Genomic DNA, 13,547 nt, shown 5'->3' on the forward strand with positions numbered 1-13,547 from the left:
AGTCCAAAGAAGTACTGATAGGTTGATTGGCTTCTGGGAAAATTATTATTATTTTCTGGACACTCCACTCAAAGTGCTTTAAAGCACTCCACCACCACCAATGTGCAGCATCTACCTGAATGATGCAACAGCAGGTCTCCCATCCAGGTACTGACCAGACTCATACCAGCTGAGTTTCAGTGGTCTGTCAGTTGTGAGTTGCAGAGTGACATGGCTGCTGGCTGGTGAAAATTGGTGTACATGTCTGATATCCACCTTAACATCTTAAGTAGCACAGCTAGTAAGTTTGATGCACAGCTTGAAACCTTGTTCATGTGTGGTCAGATTTGCAGTGTGACAAAAGGGGCCAGAATATCACGTAAGTACAGTACTTTTGTACAGTACAAAAATATTTTTTCTGGCACTAGAACTCTGGTTGCTATTCGATTGAAAGACATTCCTGGAACAATACTTAAATACTTTTAAAAAGTCACTTGAACTCATAATTACAAACCCCATGCTTAGACGTGCTTCTAACACGTCAAGCAAACATACAAACCAGTGTTAAAACAGTGATACAATACAACATATGCAATCTACCACTCTTATCTATATACAGTATTTGTATTTCTTCAATGCAAGACCTGTACAATATGTGCCAATATGTTATCCGTTTTAACCTGGTAAAAAGCTATATAAGCCGCAGATTTCAGAATATTTTTAAAGAAGTCCGAGGTAGGTGGAGTCCATTAAAAAAATTATTATGAAGTATGCAACAATAGTTTTATCTTAATCAGATAAAAGCGGAATATTTTTCTTATTCTTAATTTTTTGTGACTTTCAGAAATTCAAAACACTATGGCAATTGTATTACCTAACTGTCTTTTTGAATATTGTGACTACTGTACTTAAGAGCTGTGAATTATTTGTTTTTCTTTTTGCAGCAATGCCCACACTCAGCTGTGCACTGTGCTTTATAGCACTACTGCAGAATGTTTTCACACAGGATGATCTGGTAAGTAAAACTCCCAATGAAGAAACAACACTTGTATAGCAATTTTGTTTTTAATTTTTAATACTATCCAGTACATCAGTGTTTTGTATTAAATACTATGAACAATGTAGTATACTAGGTCTTTAAGTATAGGGTATTCATTTAAATACTTCTAAGAAATCTATATTTACATTTTCAATGATTTTTATATATTAACATAAAATATTAATTTAACATTAAAATACAAAATAATAATTAAAATTAAATTAAATTTTAAATTAAAACTTAATTTGTTTCGTGATTAATCACAAGATTGATCTCACACAAATATTACCACATTAACTGTTGACAGAAAAAAGGGGTTGATGCCTTTACAACAATTTTTAGACAAAAAAACCTTCACTGCAAACTAGATTAACAGAATCAAAATCGGTTGAGTTAGGAAAGGCACACACCTGTGATTAGGAATGGATGACTGCTCTTAATTCATGATTTAATTTATGATTTTAGAATCATCACCTACAGTATTTTTTCTACATCATTTGTATCACTGTAGGATGTGGTGCAAGTTTTTTCTTCTCTACTTAATATGCATGAATGAAGGGTAACTGGAGGTGTTTTTCTTGTTTTTTTTCTCTGTGTTTAAAGAGCTAAAGCCTTTGAATAAACAAACTATTTTGAGTAAATAGGTTTTCATGTAGCATATCAAGACTACTTGCCGATAAAAAAATAATTTGTAACCCGTGCTTAAGAAATCAAATCAGTACAATCAATGTAATCACTTACAAACCCCATTTTGTAAATATACTGTAATTGCTTTAATAAATATAATTGTGGTCAATTTGATGTGCACAGATACTGTAGGTTCAGCTAGATTATTAAAAAAAACTGTATAATATAAAAATGTATACAAAGATGTATATTGAATACAGAAATAAGGATACTTGTGATATTTTATTTCCTTACAGTGACATGTACAACTGTCTGAGATATTTTTTGCAATAGTTCAGGAGGAGGTCAAGCCCTAATCTCAGCCACTTTTGCCAATCTACATACAGTATAAATATAAATCCAATTTAGTAACTAGCACATTTAATTTTGAATTGGCTTCAGTACTCTACTCTCCTCCCCACTGATAGCCGATGTGTGGTGAGCACCAGAACGGTGCACTATGGCTGCCGTCGCATCATCCTGGTGGATGCTGCACATGGGTGGTGGTGGAGGGGAGTCCCCATTACTTGTAAAGAGCTTTGAGTGGAGTATCCAGAAAAGCAATATATAACTGTAAGCAATTATTATTATTATTATTATTATTATTATTATTATTATTATTATTATTATTTTCAATCATACCTTTCAGCACTTAGTTTTGTAAGAGACAGACCTTACAGTACAACTTTCTTTGGCTCCCTTCCTTCATCTAATTGATAGAAACGAAACCCTAGCTGCCTCACTGATTTCCACTACTCTCGTTCATGGAATTCCATCTCCTTTCTGGAACCTAAATGTTTAAACTGGAATTCAGCTCTTCACTGAACACCAACTCCAATCCACTGTCACACTATTTCTCAGCTACACTCTTCATACACTCTGCACAGCACCTGTTGTTACCTCCCAGCCCCCTGCCCTTCCATTATTCAGACTCATCACTACATCCTCTGTCTTATCCACCATAGTCCAAGCTCAGTCAAAGCGTTTTCAGTCCTAGGTCTTTTTTCCAAGAGTTTTTTGCTCTAAGCTATCCAAACTAGTCTTACTAATAATATGCTCTGCTCACTAGAGTCATCATGAGATCATGAGGTGCTTCTATCTCTGGAAACATGAAACATTATATTTCCATGGAGCTCCAGCCCATCCGACCTCCTCCCCAGCCTCTTGGCCCATCCTTTCTTTACTTGTGTCACTCTTCCTCACATCTTTTGCATTCTGTGCCTTGTACATTCTTTCCTTTCAGCTATTGTCTGTCCTCTATCTTTGAGCCCGGCAATATCTTTGTCTCTTTCCCTTCCATTGTCTACCTTTCCGACCATTCCTGCAGCAGTCCCAACATTTGCAGTTTCAGCTCATTCACTGTGATCCCCAATACCCCATCCCACCTGCCCAGTGCCTCTGATACTTGATGACATGGTCTAGAGCAGCTTAGGTTTGTGAATCTCAAATTCCACCTTCAGATTCCTCGCCTTCATTTTGTGGTCTGTCTCAATCATAATTTTTTGGGGGTTTATGTAGAACCAAATCCAGAACCTTAGTTCCGGAAGTGATGTAGTCCAAAGCCTTCTCCACTCAGAAGTTATATTGCAGTAACTCCGTCACCATCATCACTCAAAACATTATTTTCTAGAGCACTGTGCTCACTCTACTCTACTCTACTCGACCATTCCCTACCTTTTTTCTTCAGTATGCTAACCATATCCTTACTCATATCTATCTGTATCTTAGTAACTGAAGATGACTATTTTACCTTTATTTTGGGGGTCTCAACACCCTTAAGACTTACAGTATGGTAAACTTGTTGTTTCCTTATCTACATATTTGTTGGTTAAGGCAATAATTCAACCAATTTTTAAATTACAACTATAGTCTGTCTTAATAAGGTATATCTTATCTTAAGGCATAATAAGGTATAATTACCTTATAATTATATAATATCAAGATTCTAGTTTAACAGCTCTTTCGCTCATCTCTCCTCAAAATGCAGGGGTTTCCAACAGCGTCAGCTTTACAATCAGGATATTGTTCTCATCAACTTAATTCAAACTACATCTCTACTCCTTTAATTAGGGTTGAACTGGACCTGAAAGAACAAAATTTGTGTTTTGTCTATATATATTTTTTTATGTACAGTAGCTTATACTGTACATTAACAGTATTAACAAAAGGTAAGTGGACAGAATGGATGATAGAATTGGTAGAGAGTAAATAGCAATGACTTTCATAGTAATCAGTCTTTGTTCTTTTGAGAGTGTGGAATAAAAATGAAAATTATTGACAAACTATTAATCTGAGCAAGGCTGATAGTAAAATAGAATTTACAATGTATTGCTTTTGTATGAGGTCTTATCTGTTTGAAGTTTCTCAAACATACAGTATGGGGAGGGGCTATTTCATTGAGAGTACTCTGTTATAGCATCAATGTGGAGTAGTTGTTAGACTTCATATTCTTTTTGAGTGAAATGTTGTATTTGATCCCTTTATTCTGCACTGTCCATTATAATGGTGTAAAGAGATATAATACTGTACATAATAATGTTGTGTACAGATGAAAAACATTTTTTAATTACTGTTCATATTTTTCTTTTCTCTCTCCCTCTGCTTATCTCTACATTGGAATCAAAGTCACGTAAGTTCCTAGTATTCTTTGAAAAGTAATTCCCCTGTAAATTAATATAATTTGATCATTTTATCTGCCCAAAACAAACAAGAACTGTATTGTTTTTACAGAAATTTCAACGAGCAATGGAATAGTTCAGCAAGAGATTGTTAACAAGCACAATGACCTGAGGAGAAATGTGTCTCCAACTGCTAGCAACATGCTGAAGATGGTACAGTGTTTTTTAACCTTTGGTTTATCAATCAAAAGTCTTCTTTTTATAAAAATGTTCATCGTGTACAAGGATTTTTTTAAACATCTTTATATTTTAACTTGACACATTTGTTTCCTCTGTCTTTTTCTAATTGTAAGCAGTGTGCTATGTTCTGTATTCTTACAGTATATTGCTTGGTGATTTAGAAAGAAACTTTCTGTTTATCTAAGTATTGACCTTTTGAATGAATGTGAGTAATTACTGTAAGTAAAACTGCTAATTTGGACCACAGGATTATTATATGGTTTTTAGGTTATAGCAATTACATACACTGTTTGGGAGTGGGCTGGCCAAGGTTACTGCACAACAGCATTCCCTGTAGCTGGGCAAGTTTCTTGTGATTTTGACATTGTCCACAGAAGCTGTTAACAAACGTTGTCCAGGCAATGTTAACCATGCTGAACATACTATAGGCCTCACAGCATGAATAGAGAGGTTCCAATGGCCAGCAGTTGGGAAAGTCAGAATGATCCTCATCCGGCCGTGAGGCCTGTAAACATAAAGCTGAGATTATTAAGAAATGGCACCTCTGTATGATATTCTACAGTATATTTCCTATGTATTATATTCTATGCTGAGCATGCACCAAATCTGGAAGAGCAAAGACATCAGCCTCACAACCAAATGCAAAACGGTCCTTGCTATTGTGTTCCCCATATCAATGTCTGAATGTGAAAGCTGGACCCTGAAAAAAGCTGACCGAAAGAGGATGGATGCTTTCGAGCTATGGTGCTATGGTATCCGTAACAGAAGACTGTTACGGATACCATAGACAGCAAGGGTCACCAATAAAGAGGTTCTGGAGCGCATCAAGCCAGAAATTTCGCTTGAGGGAAAGATCACCAGACTCTGGCTCACTTATTTTGGTCATGTGATGCGATCAGATTCATTGGAGAAAGCAATGATGCTTGGAATGGTCAGTGGAACAAGAAGACGAGGCCGCCAAAGAACACGGTGGCTCGACGCCATCAAAACGGATACTGGGTTAGGCATAGAACAGCTGAAAGAGAAAGTCCAAGACCGGAAAGCGTGGCGAGAGATGGCCTATAGAATCGCTGAGAGTCGGATCCGACTGACCGGATAACATCATCATCATTATATTCTATATTTAAAATATTTATCAGGTTATTCAAGTGGTTACACTTGTGGAATCGTGGAGGGCTCTGCTGTGTTTTGAAAGAAACATGGAAAAAAGGTAGAGTGTTCCAAGAAAATAAAAACAAGTGCTGTGGGTCCTTTTGAAGCCTTAGAAATATTGGGCAATACTGCCCTAAATAGAAAATGTACAGACATTTCCTATCTCTATGTTCAGGTGTTCTTTTGAACAGTTTCCTTTGCATTCAGGGAATTTTACAGAAGCAGCCTCTTACTTCTTAGAGAGCAACACTGTTGTATTTTCTAGTTTATTTGGGTGAATGCTAGAAGAACAACGGATTGAAATATTTCCTGAAGGCGTGGCATGGCTTGCCACTTTACCGGGTCCTGAATGCCAAAAGGAATGAACTTTTCCAAGAGGTGGAAAACATGCTGGAGCTTGATGTCACTGAAGAAAGTAACAGAACCTGGTCGAACTCCTTTGTCCTTAATCCAGAGCTCTGTAGATCAGTTCAGTAATGACTTCAATGTCAATGAAACTTCAGCACGGTGAAGTTTCCAGTTTTCACACCTGGGCACCAGGTGTTATGCCCAGGACAGTCAACCTCCTCAAAAGATTTAACTTTTCAGGTTATTTAGGATTGGCCATCCTGAAAACAAGGACCAAGGTATATGCACCCCTGGAACTCATTGGCTGTTACTGTCCCATTTATCCCCATTTCTCAGAGAGAGACAGATCCCTGTGAAGCATCTACAGATATAGTGATACTGTACATCTATAGCTTTTGTAGAATTCAAACAAGCCCTGTATAAAGACTGGTCTTTCCCAAACCCCACTTTAAGGACTGGTTCCTTCTCAGACGGATGCTTCCGGATAGGACTGTGGACACTGACATTCCTGACCTCAGCCCCCCAAAGACCTCCTTCTTTTCTACAGTCTAGGCTCAGCCATGACTGGTACTTCTTTCCCTGGCTTTTAGAATACTAGAACCAAAGTAATGTGTGGAAATTGTTAAGCAGAATTGAAAGGAAGATGGATTTTTTAAACATTGTTTGTAAAGGTGAATGAGAAATAACCCACAGAGGATAATAGGGAGAGAGTATTATAATCTTTAAGAAACTCAATGAACTCAGGTAATAACTTCATTTCTTACTTGAAGGGATGGAACACAGAGGCTGCTGCAAATGCCCAGAGATGGGCCCAGACTTGCTCCATGAACCACAGTCCTGACAGCAGCAGACGGATTAAAAGTAAGATCAGTATTTTCCTGATTTTAGAGTTGGTTTTCAGTTTCTTCAGGGAACTTTTTATTATTCTCTCATGTCCTTTGCCTCACACGCAGTTACTTTTTTTTAAAAGTTGTCCTTCCTAAAGTTCAGTGTATGGTCAAATTCTAATAACAGCAGAACTAACAAATATAAAGAGGTGTTGTACCTAATGCTTTGGTGTTAACTGGCCTGGCTGAGGAAATGTTTGATGGCACTGGTCAAAGATCAGTGTTCTCACATTCCCCTCATTTACTGTATGAGGAATGAGCTTGTGAGCTGCTGCAAGGGTGAGGCTGAGGAGGAGGGAGGTGTTAAGTGTGCTCGAAATGAGGCTCACAGTTTCGGGCAGCTAGTTTGATTGGAATTTGATCTCCTCCCAGATTTCAGTTAAATAACACCATGTGGCACACTGAAAAAAAATAAAGTAATGGGTAGAAAAGGCAGGTGCTGCATTATACAGTATTTTAGATGCTGACTGAAAATTTCAGTAGAAATCAACAATAATCCCTGGCTCACAAACATTATTCCTCAAATAGCATTTAGTAGTAATTAGAACAGAATTTCTTAAAAAAACAGTAAACATTGATCTTATTTCACATTATTTGAAATAACAGTTACAGTATATTAATTCATATACAAATTACCACACTGTAGGCAAAATGTTGAGGAATTCCAATGGAGGAATTCCAGTGAGTAAGTGTGTATTTATGCTCTGTGTCCCTGATATTTACTGCTAGTCCTGGTGTAGCTATGTTTATATCTATGTTTTTCATTTCACCCTGGACAGTTAATGACCTGATTTGAATTGGTTTTGTTAATTGCTTTATATAATTGCTTACACTTATATAGCGCTAATATATTGTATATACAGTATAGGTAATGGTGACTTTAGATAGGGATTATCGGGAGGCCATGATTGGTCAGGGTCAATGGGAAGTTTGGCCAGGACACCGGGGATTTGGGGATTTTTGATGACCACAGAGAGTCAGGACCTTGGTTTTATGTCTCATCCAAAGGACGGCACCTTTTTTCTTTAAATTATAGTGTCCCCGTCACTATATCAGGACATTAGGACCCACATAGACTGCAGATTGAGTGCCCCCTGCTGGCCCCACTAACACTTCTTCCAGCAGCAACCTTAGTTTTTTCCCCAGGAGGTCTCCCATCCAAGTACTGGCTAGGCTCACACCTGCTTAGCTTCAGTGGGTTACCAGTTGGGAGTTGCAGGGTGATACTGTATGGCTGCTGGCTCTAATATACAGTATATACTGTATATGTTCTGGTGGGTAGCTGCGTCAGCCTTCTGACACCTGACACCTGACACCTGACACCTGACACCTGAAGAAGGCTCCACGGCCTAAATGTTGTGTTCTCTTTCTTCTTTTTTTCAGCATGTAATAAACCTATTATTTGTTCCTTTGCATAAACTGTATATATTATATATTGACTGTTTCAAGGTGTCTACTCATAAATGATTATTATGAATGTCGATATGAAATGCAGCTCTGCAGGATCAGGTGTGGATGTCACAGATCTGTGTATCTAGAATTTAAAAACGACTTTATAGTTTTTTTTATGAACATGTTATGTTACATGTGAACAGCTAGTGAATGTGGGGAGAATCTGTACATGTCTACCGACCCCAGTACCTGGAACGAAGTAATTCAGTCGTGGTACAATGAAGTCAGCAACTATAAATATGGAGTGGGATCAGTGAACGGTGGTGTTATTGACCATTATACTCAGGTGAGTTCAATAACCACATTTTTAAAATGAGCATAATATCACTGTATAGTATATCACGGATCAAATGCGTCATATATAGCGTAGAAACTCTACAGCATATGCATATACTGTATGCAAGGAGAATAAAAACATCAGAACACAGAAATCTTGTTTGCTTTTCATATAATGTTTTTTTTAAAACATAATCAACCAATATATACTGTAACTCTAAATGAGATTTATCATAAAAGGTAAATTGGTATGAAAATAATAAATACTATGCTTTATTTAGATATGATCTGTGTTATTGGAGAAAATACTGGTATAATTTTACTAATTATAATAATGTGCATGGAAACTAATATTTTTATACTGAATTTCAATTTCAAAATAAATATTCCTATATATTCTGTGGTATCTTTCCATGTGATGATTTTGCTTTATTCAATGTTTTAATAACTTTAATATCTCTTCTGTAATTGAGGTTAATGCCTAGCTGGTTGGCACTGAATCCTAATAAATGTTGTCAGAAATTTTATTTTATTTTTTTTCCCAGATACAGAATTTAGGCATTAAAATAACTGATCAAAATTGACTGATGCTAAAATACTGTACTGTACTATCAATAGCATCTCACCCACACTGTAGTTCAGACATTGGTTTGATCTTTCTAACCTGCTGTGTAAACACTGTGGTTCAATACACATTATGGAAGCTGAGAAACATTTGTTCCTGTAATTGGGACTGACTACAAAAATGTCACTTTAATTGAGCATTGAGTGCCGAGGTCCCTCAATACCAGTTGCAAAAACCTGTGAGAGTATAAATTGTAACTTTTTTCTTGTTTTACTTTTGTTTCAGGTTGTGTGGTACAGGTCAAATAACATTGGCTGTGCAGTTGCCTTCTGTCCCAATTCCTCCTACAAATATTTCTACATCTGTCACTACTGTCCTCCGTAAGTCACTTCTTGTTCAGTTTCCACTGATTTTTATTTTAAGGAGATTATTACTTTTTGTTTGGTGGCATGGTGGTGCAGCTGTGCCTTGGGGCCCTGGGTCGAAATCTTGATACAGATGAGATTTTCGTGGCTTTTGGATATTTTCCCATGTTCGTGGGAAGAACATACTGTACAAACTCCCATGTACCAGTTTCCTTGCACAATTAACATGCTGCTAGTTTAATTGGTTTCTGGTAAAATATGCCCTAAGTGTGAGTGTATGCATGTCTATGTTTGTTTCTGTGTGTCTGCCTTGTGATGGACTGGCGGCCTGTTCAATGTTTTCCCTTTCTTGCTGTAATAGGCTCCGGCTCGCCCTGCAACTGCAAATTGGAAACAAGTTAGAATTCTTTCAATAAGAAAATGGGTGGATAGATGTTACAGTTTGTTCGTCTCCAGAAACAAATGGACTTATGATGTCAAATATGTTTAGCTGAACTTTTGATTTCATTACATTTTTTTGCAATTCTTTTTTTCCCCTCTTTTTTATTTGAACTCTGAACTCACTTTTAAACTACTTTGTGACTAGCAGCTAGTTCAATCTTTGGTTACTTTGCTTACCCGTGATGTAAGAGCTATACATATACAGATAAATATGAAAATAAAATATTTTTAGAATCACAGCCCCATCTTGGCCCCAGTGATTGTTCAAGTGTTTGTAAGAATCTTTGTGTTTGGAGTAGCGTTTCATTTTTTTATGTCAATATATTATTACAGGTACCTTTTAATTAAACATGCTGTCTGCCTCACTCACTAACAGTGTTGTCCCTGCCGATCAACAGACAGAACACAATACTTATGAGGAACAGAATAAAGACATTTTGCATGTAGTAAACCTAATGCACAAAGGAGATGAGAATTAAAATGGATTTAGTCCTCTCAGCATGTTCCTTTCAGAATACTGAATTATAGATCTCAAATAAATATTGCTGTAATGTACCTGATATGGAGAGTGTAAAAAGTTATGGATGAGTGATATTTAGACATTGGTCCAGATCAAATTTGTGTCATATCACTGCTGTCATTAAAAAGTATGGCTATAAATGACACAATAATGCTTAATTGACAAAAAAGATGTAATATAGTCACACAATTTTTAAGTAATTCACCACAGATATAAGAGACAACACTGTTACAAAATACCCAAAATATAATGGCTCATAATGAATTCTGACTGTCACAGGAATAATGCTTGAATATCTCAGAAACTTCCTCTGAATAGCGTTCATTTAAGAGACAGTGTTGTTCAGAGGATGATCAGTCCCAAATTTTAGTTTGAACATATTTTTTTATTCAGAAAGCTTTTTTTTTTTCAAATAAAATGCTATTGTATATACACCGTTTGTTTTCTGTTGTGATTTGTATTGCAGTGGAAACTATCAGTATGAGTACCCTTACAAGGCTGGGCCTTCCTGTGGTGACTGCCCGAACGCATGTGATGACAGACTGTGCAGTAAGTGTCTAGTGTTCAATTAGAACTGTCTCTCATTGCAATTCCTGTCTGCACTCCAAAAATCTAAAGGTTGAGCATATGCTTTTACTCTTGAGTTTACAGAAATGGAAATCAGGTTTTTCAACATCACATAATTATGCAAATACTTTTAATCAGACACACACAGTAGATTGCATTCTCAATGTATGGATCGGATGAGCATGGAAAATATGTGATGGTCATTTTGTATGTATTGTGTTACAGTTTGCAAAACTGAGAAGAAGCAGGTAACAGAAAAACACAATGAGATGACAAAGCCCTTCCTGCTCAATATAAATTAAAAACATGGGCTTAAAAAAAGAAAAAAAAAGGCTTGAAATACTGGATATATGGAGGAATAAATTGAGATAACAAAGACAGGACATTTAGAGTAAAACAAATGATGTTTCTTTTCATTAGCACTCTAAAATCAATGCTGGGGTCTGTTACTTTTACCTGACTCTCGCCTCTTGACTTCACCAACGTGTTTTCTCACCGGTTTTCTATCTAGCTAACCCCTGCCCATACATCAACCAGTACACCAACTGCCCTTCACTGAGACAGGAGTATGGATGCAACAATGCCCAGGTTCAGTCCTGGTGCCTTGCCTCTTGCAACTGCACAAACAAAATAATCTGATCTCCGTCCCGGAATGTTAATGCCAAGCTGCTTTTTTGAGCCATGCTAATTCGTCAAAAGCAGTACAATCGAGTACACTTGTCATTAAAATTAAAATAATAATAAAACATTGTCTTGTCTTATTTAATGCAATGTACAGTACAATAACTTCTTGTCAACAATTTCACATACGGGGGGGGGGGGGGGGAGTACATGACTTGTTCTTGTGAAAATGAACTTCATCGTTCATCCATCCATCCATTTTCTAACTATTTCTCCAAATTTCAAAGGGAGCCAGGGCCTAATCCATCAAACAACAGGTACAAGGCAGAATTCACCCTGGATGGGACGCCACTCCATCTCATTGGCACACACAGACAGAAACATGCACATACAGTACTCACTCATATCAAGACCAGTTTTCCCAGAAGCCAATTAACCTATCAATATGTCTTTGAGTTGTTGGAAGAAACCAGAGCACCAAGAGGAAACCCACACAAACTCCACAAAGATAGCACCCCGGTGTTGTTTAATTGAACCCAGGGCCCCACTACTGCAAGGCAGTGATGGTGACCACTGTGCCACTGTGTCACCATGCCACCCCTCATCAATTCCCTTGAAAGAAATTTGTGAAATACAGAGCAGCCATCTGTTGCTAACTGCAGTGCCATACAGTATATACAGTACCTGTACAATATTTTTTTAATAAACTTCCACAGTGGCCAGGACATTTCTCACATTTTTTTTACACTAAGACTTTCTTTTTTAATGTAGAATATCTTAAATGTCATGGTTAGAATGCAGTACAGTTCCTTTGCAGTAATGAAATTACACATTGAAAAGCTTTTTTCTATTACTGCCACATCCCTTAGCAACCTATTCTATATTTTATAACAAATAAAAAGGATAAAAAGATTTCTTATTTACAGTATTTTCTGGATCTTTACCCCCCTTTTTTGGCTGAACACATTTGTGGGTCTCCAAAAACAACCCCATTTCTCTTTCAAGATGTACTGTATTTCACAAAACCAATGAGAACTGACTGTTACATTTTTAGTATATTGGTCTCACATTGTTGTATTTTGTTTAATCCAGTTATCCATTTTCTGCGCTAGACATGAATGATGCCTATTGGAAGGAGCTGGTCAGAGTTACCTAAATTACCTTAGACTGTGAATCTTCTTTGAAAACTGACCTGATCTCAGAGTGTTAATCCCCACTGAAAAACTGAAGTCTTATGGGAGTTGCCTGCAATGGTGGGTCTTAGAAAGGATGCACTATGTTACTGTATCTTCCGTAAGCCATACAATGAGATCAACCCTCAAAAAACTATACAGCTGCATTAAATGCAGTTTGTACTATGTTGCAAAGAAAATGAATTGCAGGTAATGGTGAAGTAAATTACTAAAACTTTCAGTCAAACCCTTTGATGCTAAAATTGTGGTTTTGCTTAAATACATCAAAGAAAGAATGAATCAGCAAGAGCATATTTTAAAGTTTTACAACCTCTACAACAGGAAATATAAAACGTCTTACTGTATGTTTGAAGAATTTAACAACAACAACAACAACAACAACATCATCTCATATCCTCCCCAGGCAGCAACCAAAAGTATACCGACTGCACTCTCCACATTTTGTCAGAATGTTTCAGGGTGAACACAGTGAGAAATTGTAATAGTTCTGGTTTCTTCCTTCTCAGGTTAATTAGATTTAGTCAGTCTTTGATGTTCAAGGCTCATGGAATATCCTCTATATTGTGTATTACCTACTTGTGTCGGCTGTATGAAACTGTTAGCTGTCTTTGATAAGAT

At 36.9% G+C, this 13,547-nt stretch overlaps 1 protein-coding gene across 1 annotated transcript; it reads left to right on the top strand.

Annotated features, from left to right (window-relative positions):
* Positions 1-901: 901 nt before the first annotated feature.
* On the top strand, positions 902-11,861 carry LOC148674804 (cysteine-rich venom protein TEL1-like). The gene is made up of 7 exons (XM_088625471.1): positions 902-998; positions 4,415-4,515; positions 6,813-6,903; positions 8,525-8,667; positions 9,508-9,602; positions 11,015-11,097; positions 11,627-11,861. Exons 1-7 carry the CDS (start codon positions 926-928, stop codon positions 11,752-11,754), a joined length of 714 nt encoding a protein of 237 aa, XP_088481597.1. The 5' UTR covers positions 902-925; the 3' UTR covers positions 11,755-11,861.
* The last annotated feature ends 1,686 nt before the right edge of the window (positions 11,862-13,547 follow it).

The sequence above is a fragment of the Lepisosteus platostomus genome, chromosome 3 (assembly GCF_059453375.1).
Source record: "Lepisosteus platostomus isolate fLepPlt1 chromosome 3, fLepPlt1.hap1, whole genome shotgun sequence".
NCBI lineage: Eukaryota > Metazoa > Chordata > Actinopteri > Semionotiformes > Lepisosteidae > Lepisosteus > Lepisosteus platostomus.

What these genes read in the sequence shown, in the direction of transcription:
- LOC148674804 (XM_088625471.1), top strand. Translation starts at nt 926, where the DNA reads ATGCCCACACTCAGCTGTGCACTGTGCTTTATAGCACTACTGCAGAAT. An exon ending in CAGCAGCAGACGGATTAAAA is followed by an intron (nt 6,904 to 8,524) that starts GTAAGATCAGTA and finishes ACATGTGAACAG; the next exon opens with CTAGTGAATGTGGGGAGAAT. An exon ending in ATCTGTCACTACTGTCCTCC is followed by an intron (nt 9,603 to 11,014) that starts GTAAGTCACTTC and finishes TTTGTATTGCAG; the next exon opens with TGGAAACTATCAGTATGAGT.